Here is a 12638-nt window from a genome sequence, read left to right as displayed (position 1 = left end):
CCTGTCCGTCATTTGTCGCGGATACAAGTTGAACTTTCAGAGCATCCCTCTGGACTCTCCCCCATGCCCCAGGTGGGGCCCTTCAGTGAATCAGGAGGTATTCTTGACAGAGCTCTCCTCCCTCAAAGGCCAGGTCTGTCGAGCCCATCCTGCCACAGCAACAAGGGAGCAGGTTCTACTCCAGGTTTTCCCAATTCCAAAGAGAATAGGAGAACTCTGGCCTATTCTGGACCTGAGAGCCTTGAACAAATTCTTGAAGTGGGAAAAGTTCAAAATGGTCTCGCTGAGCACCCTGATTCCACTCCTACGAAGGGGGGATTGGCTTTGCTTCTTCAATCTAAAAGATGCCTATAGCCACATCAGGATTTCCCAAGTGCACAGGAAATATCTTCACTTCGTGGTGGGTGAGAAGCACTTCCAGTACAGGGTACTTTTGGCCTGGCGTCTGCACCCCGCATCTTCACAAAGTGTCTGGCTGTGGTAGGGGCCTGCCTGGAGCGGCTGAGAGTGCAAGTTTTTTTTCCTACCCAGATGACTGGCATATCAAGAACGCCACCCAGGAGAGAACACTGCGGTCCCTGCACTACACCATTCTGGTGTTGGAGACCTTGGAGTTTCTGGTCAGGTACCCAATGTCACAGCTCATGCTGTCGTCTCAGCTGGACTTTATTGGTGCCAGGTTTGACACGGCTCAAGCCAGGGTGTGTTTGCTCTGGGATCGTGCACTCATCGTAGTGTCCCTGGCGAGAGTGAGCTCTGTCGCCAGGTTTCAGCACACCGTATGCTCCGCCTGTTGGGACACATGGCTGCAACCGTCCATAATCATTCCCTTCACTTATCTACACATGTGCAGTGGACCCTGAGGTCCCAGTGGCACCAGGCCTTTCAGGACCTTCGAGTATGCATCCATATTACTCCACCACTCCAGGACTCCTTGTCGTGGTGGTAGAATCTGTCCAATTGGTGATAGGCCTGCCCTTCCAGGCTTCCCCTGCTCAAATTGTGCTCACCATAGATGCTTCCAATCTGGGTTGGAGTGCCCATGTGGAGAGTCTCCGCACCCGACCCTGGGTCCCAACCCGACCATGTGTCCCAACAGGCGGATCGGATTTCCAGGATATTTATCTGACACCTTGCTTCCTGCACAGACCATCGACCCTGATGGTCTGTGCAGGAAGCAAGGTGTCAGATAAATATCCTGGAAATCCGTGCAATCCAATACGCTCTTTGGGCATTTTGAGATCACCTGGCCAACAAGGTGGTCCTGATCCAGACTGACAAGCAGGTGGCGATGTGGTACCTCAGCAAGCAGGGAGGCATGATATCCTTCATCCTCTGTCAGGAGCCAGACCAGATCTGGTCTTGGGCTCTGTCCCAGGGCATTCTGCTACGAGCCATGTACCTGCTGTGGACAGAGAATGCGATGACACTTGACCTGAGTCATTTCTTCCGCCCCCACGCATGATCCCTGAAGCAGGAGGTTGCAGATTGGCTCTTCCATTGCTGGGGAACCCCGGAAGTGGACCTACTCATTTCCCCCTGCAACAGGAAGGTAGATCAGTTCTGCACCCTGTTCAGAGAAAACGGGAAAACTAGCAGCAGAAGCCTTTGCCCAACAGTGGGCCATGGGCCTCCTCTATGCATATCCTCTGCTTCCGCTAATGTCAAACCTCTTCTGAAGCTCCAACAGGCCCAGGGAACCATGATCCTCATTGCTCCGTATTGGCCGTGGCAGCTCTGGTTCTCCCTCCGGAAGCTGATCAGTGTGGGGACCTCCCCAGAACTCATGATGCAAGATCAGGACAGACTGTGCCATCCTAGCCTCCAAGCCTTGTCCTAATGGTGTGGATGTTGAGAGGGTGATTGTACAGCCCCTAGCCCTCTCAGATGATGTGTCTCTATCCTGGTGATGTCCAGGAAGCCTTCCACTAGGAAGTCTTATGGCCTGAACTGGAGGAAGTTTTGTTTGATTTGAGTGCCCCAGCTTGGATCTGTTCACTTGCTCTACACCAAAGCTACTTGATTACCTCCTGCACCTCTCAGAAGCTGGCTTAAAGACAAACTCCATGCGGGTGCATCTCAGTGCTATTGGGGACTACCAGCAAGGGGTGAATGGTTTGCTTATCTCGCTGCAGCCCATAGTGGGGTGCTTTGAGAGGTCTGCTTTGGCTGAAGCCTCCCTTAAGACCCCTGCTGTGTTCTGGGACCTCAATGTGGACTTGTCCCAGCTTATGAAGGAGGGTCCCTGTGAGCCTTTGTGCTCCTGTGACCTGAAGTCCCTGATCCAGAAGGTCATCTTCTTGGTGGTAGTCACATTGGCATGCAGGGTCAGCGGATTTCAGCCCTTGGTGTTGTATCTATCTTGCATGAAGTTCTTCCACGATAGGCTAGTCCTCCGCACACCGTAAGTTCTTGCATAAGGTGGTGACAGATTTTCATCTAAACCAGTAAATGGTCCTACCCACCTTTTTTTCTAAAGCCTCATTCTCACCAGGGCAAATAGGCTCTACACACTTTGGATTGCAAAAGAGCCTTGGTTTTCTACCTGGTGTGGACAGCAGGCTATAGGCAGTCCACATAACTCATCGCGTTAGACAAGAACAAATTGGGAGTTGCGCACGCTACATAGACTCTGTCCAACTGGGTAGTGGATTGCATCTCCTTCTGTTATGCTTAGGTGGGACTACAGCTTGGGGCCCATGTCAAGGCTCATTCGGTCAGAGCCATGGCAGCTTTGGTGGTCCCTGTGGACGAGATCTGCAAGGCTGCGACATAAAGTTTCCTCCACCCCTTTGCCTTGCACTACTGTCTGGACAGGGATGGCTGCTGTGACAGCAATTTTGGCCAGTCCGTCCTCCGGCATCTTTCATTTGTGAAACCCAATTCTTCCTACCTCAGGCCCTTTTGTTCGGGTTCATGCACTCTCCCTGTGTTACCAACAGCACCTCCGTTGTTGTGCACGTTGGCACCTGGTTAGGTGACTGTTTGTCCCCTTGTTTTGGGAACAGCCTGTAGCTAATGATTCACCCACTTGTGAGGATGACCATCCTGCTTGTCCTAGGAGAAAGCAGGGTTGCTTACCTGTAACAGGTGTTCTCCTAGGACAGCAGGATGTTAGTCCTCAGGAGTTGGGTTTTCTCCTAGTTTATTTTTTTGTAATTCTATATTACAAGAATGAAGAGGGACCCCATCTGGATAGTGGCATGTTGGGCATACTCAATGTGCCAGTCAAAGTAAGCAACTCTATGCCCTTACCTCCCACCATTCAACCCCAATAATGTACCACACCTTCCCCTTCCAATACTCCATGGGGTAGATTTTATAATTTTGCGCGAGCGCGTACTTTTGTTTGCACACCAGGCGCGAACAAAAGTACGCTGGATTTTATAAGATACGCGCGTATCTTATAAAATCCAGGGTTGGCACGCGCAAGGGGGTGCACATTTTGTGCAACCTGCGCGCGCTGAGCCCAGCGCGTGCTGCCTGTTCCCTCCGAGGCCGCTCCGAACTTTCCTTCGCCCTCCCCCCACCTTCCCCTACCTAACCCCCCCCCCCCCCATCTAAACCCCCCCTTACCTTTGTTGGCAGATTTACGTCTGCTGAAAGCAGACGTAAATCTGCGCGCACCAGCGGGCTGCTGGCGTGCCCTCACCCAACCCGGGGCTGGTCCGGAGGCCTTGACCACGCCCCCGGGCCGGCGCCATGCCCCCGGGCCCGGCCCCGAAACGCTGCATCATTTACGCAACACCCCCGATGCCCCTTTTATGAAATCCAGCATACTTACGCGCGTCCCGGGGCTCTGCGTGCGTAAATCCGGCCAGATTTATGCACGCAGGGCATTTAAAATCCAGCCGCTTATGTATTTATCCTGTCAACATTTTTTCTTTTCTCCCTTTTCAATCAAGCAGGATCCCTGCCATGGTTTGGGAGCTCTTTTTCCATCTTACCTCCTCTTCTTTTAGCTGCTTCCCCATTAACATGTGCTCTGAAGACAGCGGTTCTCTAGTCACACCTACTCATGTCAGGTGGTGAGCTCCTTAGTTTACGTCCATTCTAGAATTAAACTATGTCTATGAATATTACCACACCTGCGCAGAGGGCCATTTCATTCTTCACTGGAACGTTCTGAAAAAGTGTTCACTCTCAATGTCCTCAGCTGATACCCCTCTGTGTGACTGGTGAACTGATATATTCAGGGAACATTATTATAGGTAAGTAACTTTATTATACCATCAATATTATATTCTTGACTGGACTTAAAATTTGATGGTACAAGACTGAATACTAATCACAAAATCTGCCCACCATACAATCAATGTATTGCAGAAACCCTGACTCGTCACACAAGCATAACATAAAATGGTCTACTGCTATATCCTTCAATGCATTCAAAATAGCCATATTTAATATACAATATGTATAGTATATTCTTTTTGAAGGACTCACACTTCAGGAGAATGTATATCAATCAACCCCCAAATGGTAATAGGTCTCTCTACTTTCATCAATTTTTTATCTTTAGACCATTTTTTAAATTTTTTAAAAAATCATTGCAATAAAGTCTCTCGGTGTACTGATGAACTTCAAAAGCAATGCTCAATTCCAATTGGTAAATACTCATCTCTATATAGCTAGCATCAGCTCAATATCAGACTGGCTATCTTCTTATTTTTCTTGTTTTTCTCTCGCAACCTTGAATTTCGATCACGGGAGCAAAACAAGAAAAATAAGATAGCCAGTCTGATATTGAGCTGATGGAACGCTTGTGAAGATTCAAGGGGGTTGGACTTTTGCTAGCTTTATAGAGATGAGTATTTACCAATTTGAAATGAGCATTGATTTTGAAGTTCATCAGCACACGGAAAGACTTTTACAATTATTTTTAGAAAAATTTAAAAAATGGTCTAAAGATAAAAAATTGATGAAAGTAGAGAGACCTATTACCATTTGGGGGTTGATTGATATACATACTCCTGAAGTGTGGGTCTTACAATATGGCTAGTATATTCTTTTTGTATATTAAATATGGCTATTTTGAATGTGTTGAAGGAATATATAGCAGGAGACCATTTTATGTTATGCTTGTATGGCAAGACTGAATACACCATCTTTGAAGACAGGGTCCCTGTTATAAACAAATGACTATGCTTTATTAGGTGTCTATTTTGGTAGTTCAAAAAACAATCATGAGTTGGGGTAAGGGAGGTTAGAAACTGACATAGGCCTATTTGTTTATTGCTACTTTTTTTTCTAACTCTACTTGTATGTTGTATTCCTAAACGTATTAACTGGTAAAACCTATGACAAGAATCTTATCTTATTCATGCAGTAAATTCCAGCAGAAGTGCAAGTGGGGTGTTGTATCCTGAAAGATACTGTGAGAAGCTGGAACAACCAACTGAAGCATCTACAGCAATCAACTTTCAACATTCTGAGACAGGAACTATATGTAACTTACTGTGCAAGTCTGAATGTTATAACTACCACACACACATATCTAATGAAATCTTTGGCTGTGAAAGAAGAGGTGGGGTGTTAATGGATCCCAGTGTACAGCAGCTGTTTCCCACAGAAATGGGAACATACAGTTGGGATACTTCGGAGAGAAATTCCATTATGAGGTTGCAGTTTATGCAGCAACAGAATAACCATACTGAAGAGAGAACATATGATTGTACAGAATGTGATAAAACTTTTACCTGCAAGTCAAAACTTATGCGTCATAAAAGAACACACACTGGAGAAAGACCATATAAATGTTCTGAATGTGAGAAAAGTTTTGGTGACAGGCGTGGTATAAAACTTCACATGCGAAGCCACACTGGAGAAAGACCATATAAATGTTCTGACTGTGAGAAAAGCTTTCGTGACAGTGCATCCTGCTTGAGACACAAAAATATCCACAGAGGAATAAGGCCTTATAAATGTATTGTATGTGAGAAAAATTTCAGTCAGCGCACACATCTTCTGAAGCATCAGAGAATACACACAGCTGAGAAACCATATAAGTGTACTGAATGTGAGGAAAGCTTCAGGTACACATCAGCACTCAAGGTACATCAGATGTGCCACATAGGCAAAAGGCCACCTAAAGGTACAGAATGTGAGAAAGACTTTACTCAGGGTTATCATCTCAAGTATCAGAGAAATCACACTGGAGAACGGCCATTTAAATGTGATGAATGTGAGAAAATGTTTGGTCGGCGTGCACATCTTCTTCAGCATCAGCGAATACACACAGGAGAGCGGCCATATAAATGTGCTCAATGTAACACAACCTTCAGGCAAACATCAGCACTCAAGGTACATCAGAGACTCCATACGGGTAAAAGACCATATCAATGTTCTGACTGTGGGAAAACCTTTACTTTGCGTTTCCATCTCATTAAGCATCAGAAAATTCACACTGAAGGGAGGGCTGAGGGGCAGAGAAACATTGCATAGAGAAAAATTTTCTTGCCAAGTCTTGCTGGTGATTTTATTGAATATTTATACCAAATCTCATCAAGGTGACCACTCTATTGGAAAAAAAAATCCATCTTGACCACATATTGCCGAGGATAAACCATTGCCACCCATTACCTCAGAAATAAGGCTAAAGATAGTAGTAATGATATACAGAATATTCAGGTAAAAGTAACATCTCCACTACAGTTATAGGCCAGGGTGAACCTGTTCATGGACCCACTACCAAAGGAAATTGACCATAGGAGTTAAATTTTTCATTACGAGGACCAAATACACAACACTGATCTTCTATTATTCTTTAATTGGATTTTTGTGGTGCATTACATAAATAAAGTTTAAAAAAAGGACCAAATACAGGCATATGATTCTCTGAAGATACAAAGGAGATAATATATTGCTACTTCTATGCAATAAACCTGAGATTTAAATAGAGTAAACAAAAAAAGCCCACTAAAAATTGGAGAACAAAGCAATAGAAAATAATTAATGCTAATTTAAGATCTTTAATTGGACAAATAAGAGCAAATAAATATGTTAGTGATATCTTAAAACAAAGTGATGCTGCAGAAAGAGAGAGTGAAAGAGGAGACCTGGAGAAAAACAACCAGTGGCGGTAACAGGCTATAAGCATAAATAGTGAGATACTGGTGAATGAGAAGGAAACAACACAGAGAAGAACAATATAAGACAGGCCAGGCAAGATGGAAAATAAGGGACAAGGAGATGAAAGAAATAACACATGGAGCTCTTAGATTGTATGGAGGACTACAAGAATGCTGAAATTCAGGAGAGTGAAAGTCTACCCAAGATAAAACTGATACCCAAAATTAAACGTATGATCAGTAGTCAATGAGATTATAACCTATATAAAAAAACATCTATTGATATTACAGAAGTATATCATTTACTGAACAGGGCAGTGAAAGTTACTCAAATTTTACTACCAAATGTAGCACCAGCAGAGGAACATTTCCAATTCATATCATTTAGCAATAAACTTAAAAGCACAGCAAAACAAAATTTATGGAGCTGTGAAGAGAAAAGAGAACCATCAAAATAAAAAGGTTATTGAGAAAAAAAAAATTTTTTTTTACAGGGAATTGTGTAAGCATAGTTAAAATATCATCAAAGCTGAAATGAAAATGTTCTTGAGATATTTATATGACGATCCTTTAGAGCATAATAAAGAATCTGAATGGCTACCCATTATACAGAAAAACACGGAAAGGATAAACAAAATAAAGAATGGCCAGAAGTAACAACAAAGGAAATGGAAACCAGGTTAAGGGTCCAGTCATGATGCAGTGTCCAGTATTTGGCTCAAACTAATGTTTCTCCACCCAGATCTGGCAAAATGTAAAAATCAGTTAGACAGCTTGGTTAATAACAGCAAGTACATTCCTCCAGCCAAAGGGAGACCTAAGTAAAGTCCTCAAAACTACCAATCAATAATATGCCTTCAAAGATTAAATAAAGGGGAAAAACTGAATTCAACAGTCATGGGACAAATAAAGGGACTTTAGTGGTGGACAGAGGGAAAACCAGTGACAGCACAGTAAGAAGGTACAAATGAGAAGATTAGGTAGATCATAGAAAATAATGGCAGAAAAGTATTATAACAGGCCGATTCAGTAAGAAATGGGGGAGAACGGGTGCTCCTTGTTGAATGCCCATTCTCCCAACGTGTGCCCAGCCACCTCTCCTGAGCGCATGATCCTATATTTAAATGAGGGGTCGCACTAAAAGGGGGTGCTAGGGACAATTACATGCCTCCACGGCCCAGAAGAGGTGGCTCTGTCAGCGGGTTGAGGAAACAGACACTCAATTTTACGAGCGTCGGTTTTCCGAACCCACTGACAGCCATTGGTTAGGGAAATGGATGCGTTAAAATTGAGCATCCGTTCTAACTGGACCAGCAGCATTTTTTTTTTTTTTTACATTTTTCGTTCTTCCGACAATATCGCTAGGATATTAAGTTGGAGGATGTACAGAAAAGCAGTATTTTCTGCTTTTCTGTACACTTTTTTGGGCTGCTCATAAATTAACGCTAGCCCTTGGATTGGTCGCACATTTTACTTTCGGTAGCCCGAGTGACTAACTAATAGCCTCATAAACATGCATTTGCATGTGTTGAGGACTATTTATTTCCAGGATTTTGGCCGAGCATTAAGGGGTAATAAAAACGCACATCAAAAACACGCGGCCAACCGTGTGTAAAAAAGTGTGCACAGCCGAGTGCACTTTACAGAATCGGCCTGCATGTGACTGTCTTGTAATGAAAATGTACCAGAGAAAACACATATGAGATTAGGAGCACCATAGAAATATTTCAGATATTATGAATCCCAGGTGGAAAGATTATTACTAGCAATTTCAAAGAAAATAGCTTTTAACAGCAAACTACAGCAGCCACTGAGAGACAATTGCAATTGTGGAAAAAATATAGAATATAACAATAAGTAAAAATAAAAGCCCAATGTTGTATTAGAAAACTAAACTACAGAAGAACATGATTTTTTTTAAACATTTGAACCCCTTCTAAGGACTTTGGAATCTCCAATTTTGAATTTGATCTAGTTCAACCACAATGCAGCACGTGGGAACCATAGTGGATTAGTTCTCATTCCCCATGAAGTAGGTATTGGGATAGGGGAAAAAGATAGGGGGACGAATGCTAAGAATAAAGGGTGGTGTTTTAGTCTAGTTATGGCTCTGAGTGTGAGACTTGGTGCATGCACAGTGCTGGTGATCCCTGATGCCCCTCATTTTACTCAAGTGCTTCCTGTTCAAAGCAGAAACACATGGGTAGAAGGGCCACAGCAAATAGCACTACACCTACATTGAGTCCCTACAGTCCATACTTTTGGGAAGAAGCAGAGCATGCTGCAGTGGGATGTACTAAGAAGGAAGAGGCACAAGGGAAGTAAGGTAGCAGCAGCAGTGGGTAGAAAGAAAGAACAGGGAATGGCTGGAGGAGAAGATAAGGGAGGGATGGGGAGGAAGATGTTTATAGTTGTTCTTTCTAACATTCAATGCATAAATCATAGAATATAATTATTCATTCCCAGATCAACCAATAAAATGCTTGATGACAACCAGACAGTGGAATGAAAAAACAGTAATAATAATGGAAGCATTAGTATTAAGTATTTTGTATTATATATGGAGAGAGAGATCATCAAGGAGCAAGAGATTTAATCAGATATCAAGAAAATGTGGACTAAAGATACAGAAACTGTCATAATTCTTTGGGCACCACTTGCCAGATTAAAAAGAAACATGATTTTACTTAAAATTTATTTAAAATATTTGTTTCCTGCCATTCTGTGGTTCATGGTGGGGTTGACAGCCTATCTGGGCTGCCTACCCAAAAAACATCTACTCAGCTCTATAATCCCCATCAGTCCCTCAGAGATGTGACTCCTGGGGACTTGAATTAGCGCTGTTGCAGGCTGCAGTGGCAGTATGCAGTTGGCCCTCCACTTGGTGATCTCAGACTGTCCTTATCTCCACCACCTCCATTGGAATTCTGTTTCATCCATTTACCACACTTTCTGTAAGAAATACTTAGATTACTCCTCAGTCTACCCTTTTACCTTCATCCCAAGACCCCTTTGTTGCAGTGCCTCCTTTCCATTGAAGGAGGCCTGTCTCCTGTGCATTGATACCTAGGAGGTACTTAAACCTCTATCATATCTCCTCATCCTACCTTTCCTCTAGAGTATATTATAGTTACCAAGAGCTTCCAAGCTCACCTCGATATGCTGCCTATATATATTTACACTATATAAGTTTCAGAAAGAAGATTTTTTGGCACAGTGCATGTATTGAGATCACTAGCAGTAAATCTGAGAGATTGAGATCATACCCTGATTTAGGAGTTAAATTCATACTTGTCATGGTATAAGTAAGACAAATACAATATAAACCCTGTAAATATATATATATATATATATATATATATATATATATATATATATATATATATATATAGTCAGCATCCAGAAACATCCACCCAGCCACTCCACTACTGGGTGCAAAGCATTTCCTTTGTACAACACTCAATACCAAACTCCCTCAGGGAACCTTCCACTTGAAATCTTCATGAAATCTGACATCACTATTAACACCTAGGCAAATCACTGTTACCAGGTTCTTTGGAGGTAGGACTGTTGATCCACTGGGTGGAGCATTTCCTGTGAGCTCTATCTACTCGCATGTCGGCAAGATAGAAAATGTGCAGGCAGATTTCTTGAGCAAGCAAAGATTAGAGAATGAGAGGTGACAGAGGAAGCATTTTCCCTCTTTAGGGCAAGATGGGGGAAGTCCCCAGCTGGATCTGATGGCAATGAGAGTAAATGCTAAGGCCCTGAGATTATTCAGTCGCAGACGGGAGTTGGACTCAAAAGGTATGGGTGCTTTGTCTGTCTCCTTCTGTATGTGTTTTCCCCTTAGCCTCTCATAGGCAGGGTAGTGAGCATGTGAAGCAGCTTCAAGGCCTGTTGATTATGATTACTCTTGAGTGGTCCCAAAATCTGTGGTTTGCAGATCTAATGAGTCTCAACATATAGGGGCCATTACAATTCAGTCATGTACCCGGTCTTCTGTGGCAAGTTCCAATCTTCTTGGATCAAGTGGATTGTTTTTGTCTTACAAATTAGATCTTGAAAGGAGAATGTTGAGAGTGAAGGCTAGCTCTGAGGAGGTTATTATGGCATTGACAGGCTAGGAAGGTGTCCTCTTCCTTGGCTTATATACCAGTCTGGAAGGTTTTTGAGTCCTGGTGTCAGCAGACAGAGTGCCCTCTGCTCAGTACTTCAATTCCTTGCATTTTTGCAGAGAGGTTTCAAAGAGGTTGGCCTTGAACTATCTGTAGTGCGGGTGGCCGTGTTGCCCTGTTACAGAGATAAGCTGTACAGGTTATCCATAGCCTTGCATCCAAATGTGGGCAGGTTTTTGAGGGGAGTACAGCATTTCTGTCCTCCTTTGTGGCATTTGGTCCCACCATGGTACCTCAGTTTGGTCTTGAAAGCCTTGTGCAAGCCTCCCTTTTAGTCAATAGAGAGGACACTTCCTTGAAAGATCTCACTCTTAAAGCGTATCTCTGAGCTGTAGGTGATATTGGGCACATATTATTTCTTCCAGTTTACAGAGGGTGAGATCTCTTTGTACAGTACTGTCCTTGCCTGAGGTAGATTCTGCTTTTCATTTGAGTCAGTCAATTGAATTGCCAGCCTTTCGGAAGACATGGGCAAGTTCCTCAGGGAAAGCTCAGGAACTTCTTTTGGAAATGCATAGGACTCTTCTGAGGTATCTGAAGGTTTCTAATAGCTTTCTTAGACTGGATTATTTTTATGTGTTGTTTAGTGGTCAGATCAAAGGACAGAAGGCATCTGTTGCTAAATGGATCTAAGGAACAATTGCATCAGCATATATCTGCAAGGGCCTTCATGTGCCCTATAATGAATAAATGGTAAGAACCTTTTCAAGTGAGACATGTTAGAAAATTGTAGGAAACATATTTGTCCAGTGATTGGCTGTTTGTGATTGGTAGCAGAACTATAGCTTAGTTTAGCTCAGGAGGTTAGACCCAACACTGCAAAACTATATTTAAAAATAATATTCCAAATGCAATAAAGTTCTCCGTAGTCAAGTCAAGGGCAGAGTTGTGCCAGGAGTCTCTGGGCCTGCTGCTTTCAGAGAATAGCATTCTCATAGTTCCTGCAGCAGCACCTTCACCATGAATTTCCTTGTCGAACAGGAAACCCACTCAGGAGGAGGAGGAGGGGCTGTAGGAGGACCCGTGAATTAACACCTGTTCATTATCCCCACAGGCTCAATGATTGCAGCTCCTGCTATTTCTTGATAGCAGCAGGACACAGCTGAGCTGGTATGAGGAAGAAAGTTGAAGTCTCAGAGCAGATAGAGGCTTAGTGCCAAATATGCATCTGCCTATGAAATACTGGCCCTGCAACTTCATATTTTAAAACTTTTGACCTCTTTACTGTAGGTAATGAAAGAGTTGATAGAGCTCACCTAACAAACCACTCAACTTCATAAGCTACTAAGAGTTTTGTGACTTTCAATAGTTATATTGGAATTTAAAAGCATTATGTCCTTAAAGTCTATGATGATGAATAATGTGATTAGGAGGATGATGTCATTGAAGT

General features: G+C 43.1%; 1 protein-coding gene across 1 annotated transcript in view; it reads left to right on the top strand.

Moving 5' to 3' along the window:
- Positions 1 to 8345, top strand: part of LOC115094346 (zinc finger protein 271-like) — a 154161-nt gene extending 145816 nt beyond the window's left edge. The window contains exon 10 of the mRNA XM_029607298.1: positions 5330 to 8345. Within this exon, the coding sequence (XP_029463158.1) occupies positions 5330 to 6444 (1115 nt within the window). The 3' untranslated portion in view covers positions 6445 to 8345. The remainder of the gene's footprint in view (positions 1 to 5329) is intronic.
- The last annotated feature ends 4293 nt before the right edge of the window (positions 8346 to 12638 follow it).

This window comes from Rhinatrema bivittatum, chromosome 6 (assembly GCF_901001135.1).
Source record: "Rhinatrema bivittatum chromosome 6, aRhiBiv1.1, whole genome shotgun sequence".
Taxonomy (NCBI): domain Eukaryota; kingdom Metazoa; phylum Chordata; class Amphibia; order Gymnophiona; family Rhinatrematidae; genus Rhinatrema; species Rhinatrema bivittatum.
The sequence above is the reverse complement of the archived record's forward strand: the minus strand, read 5'-3'. Positions and strand labels throughout refer to the sequence as shown.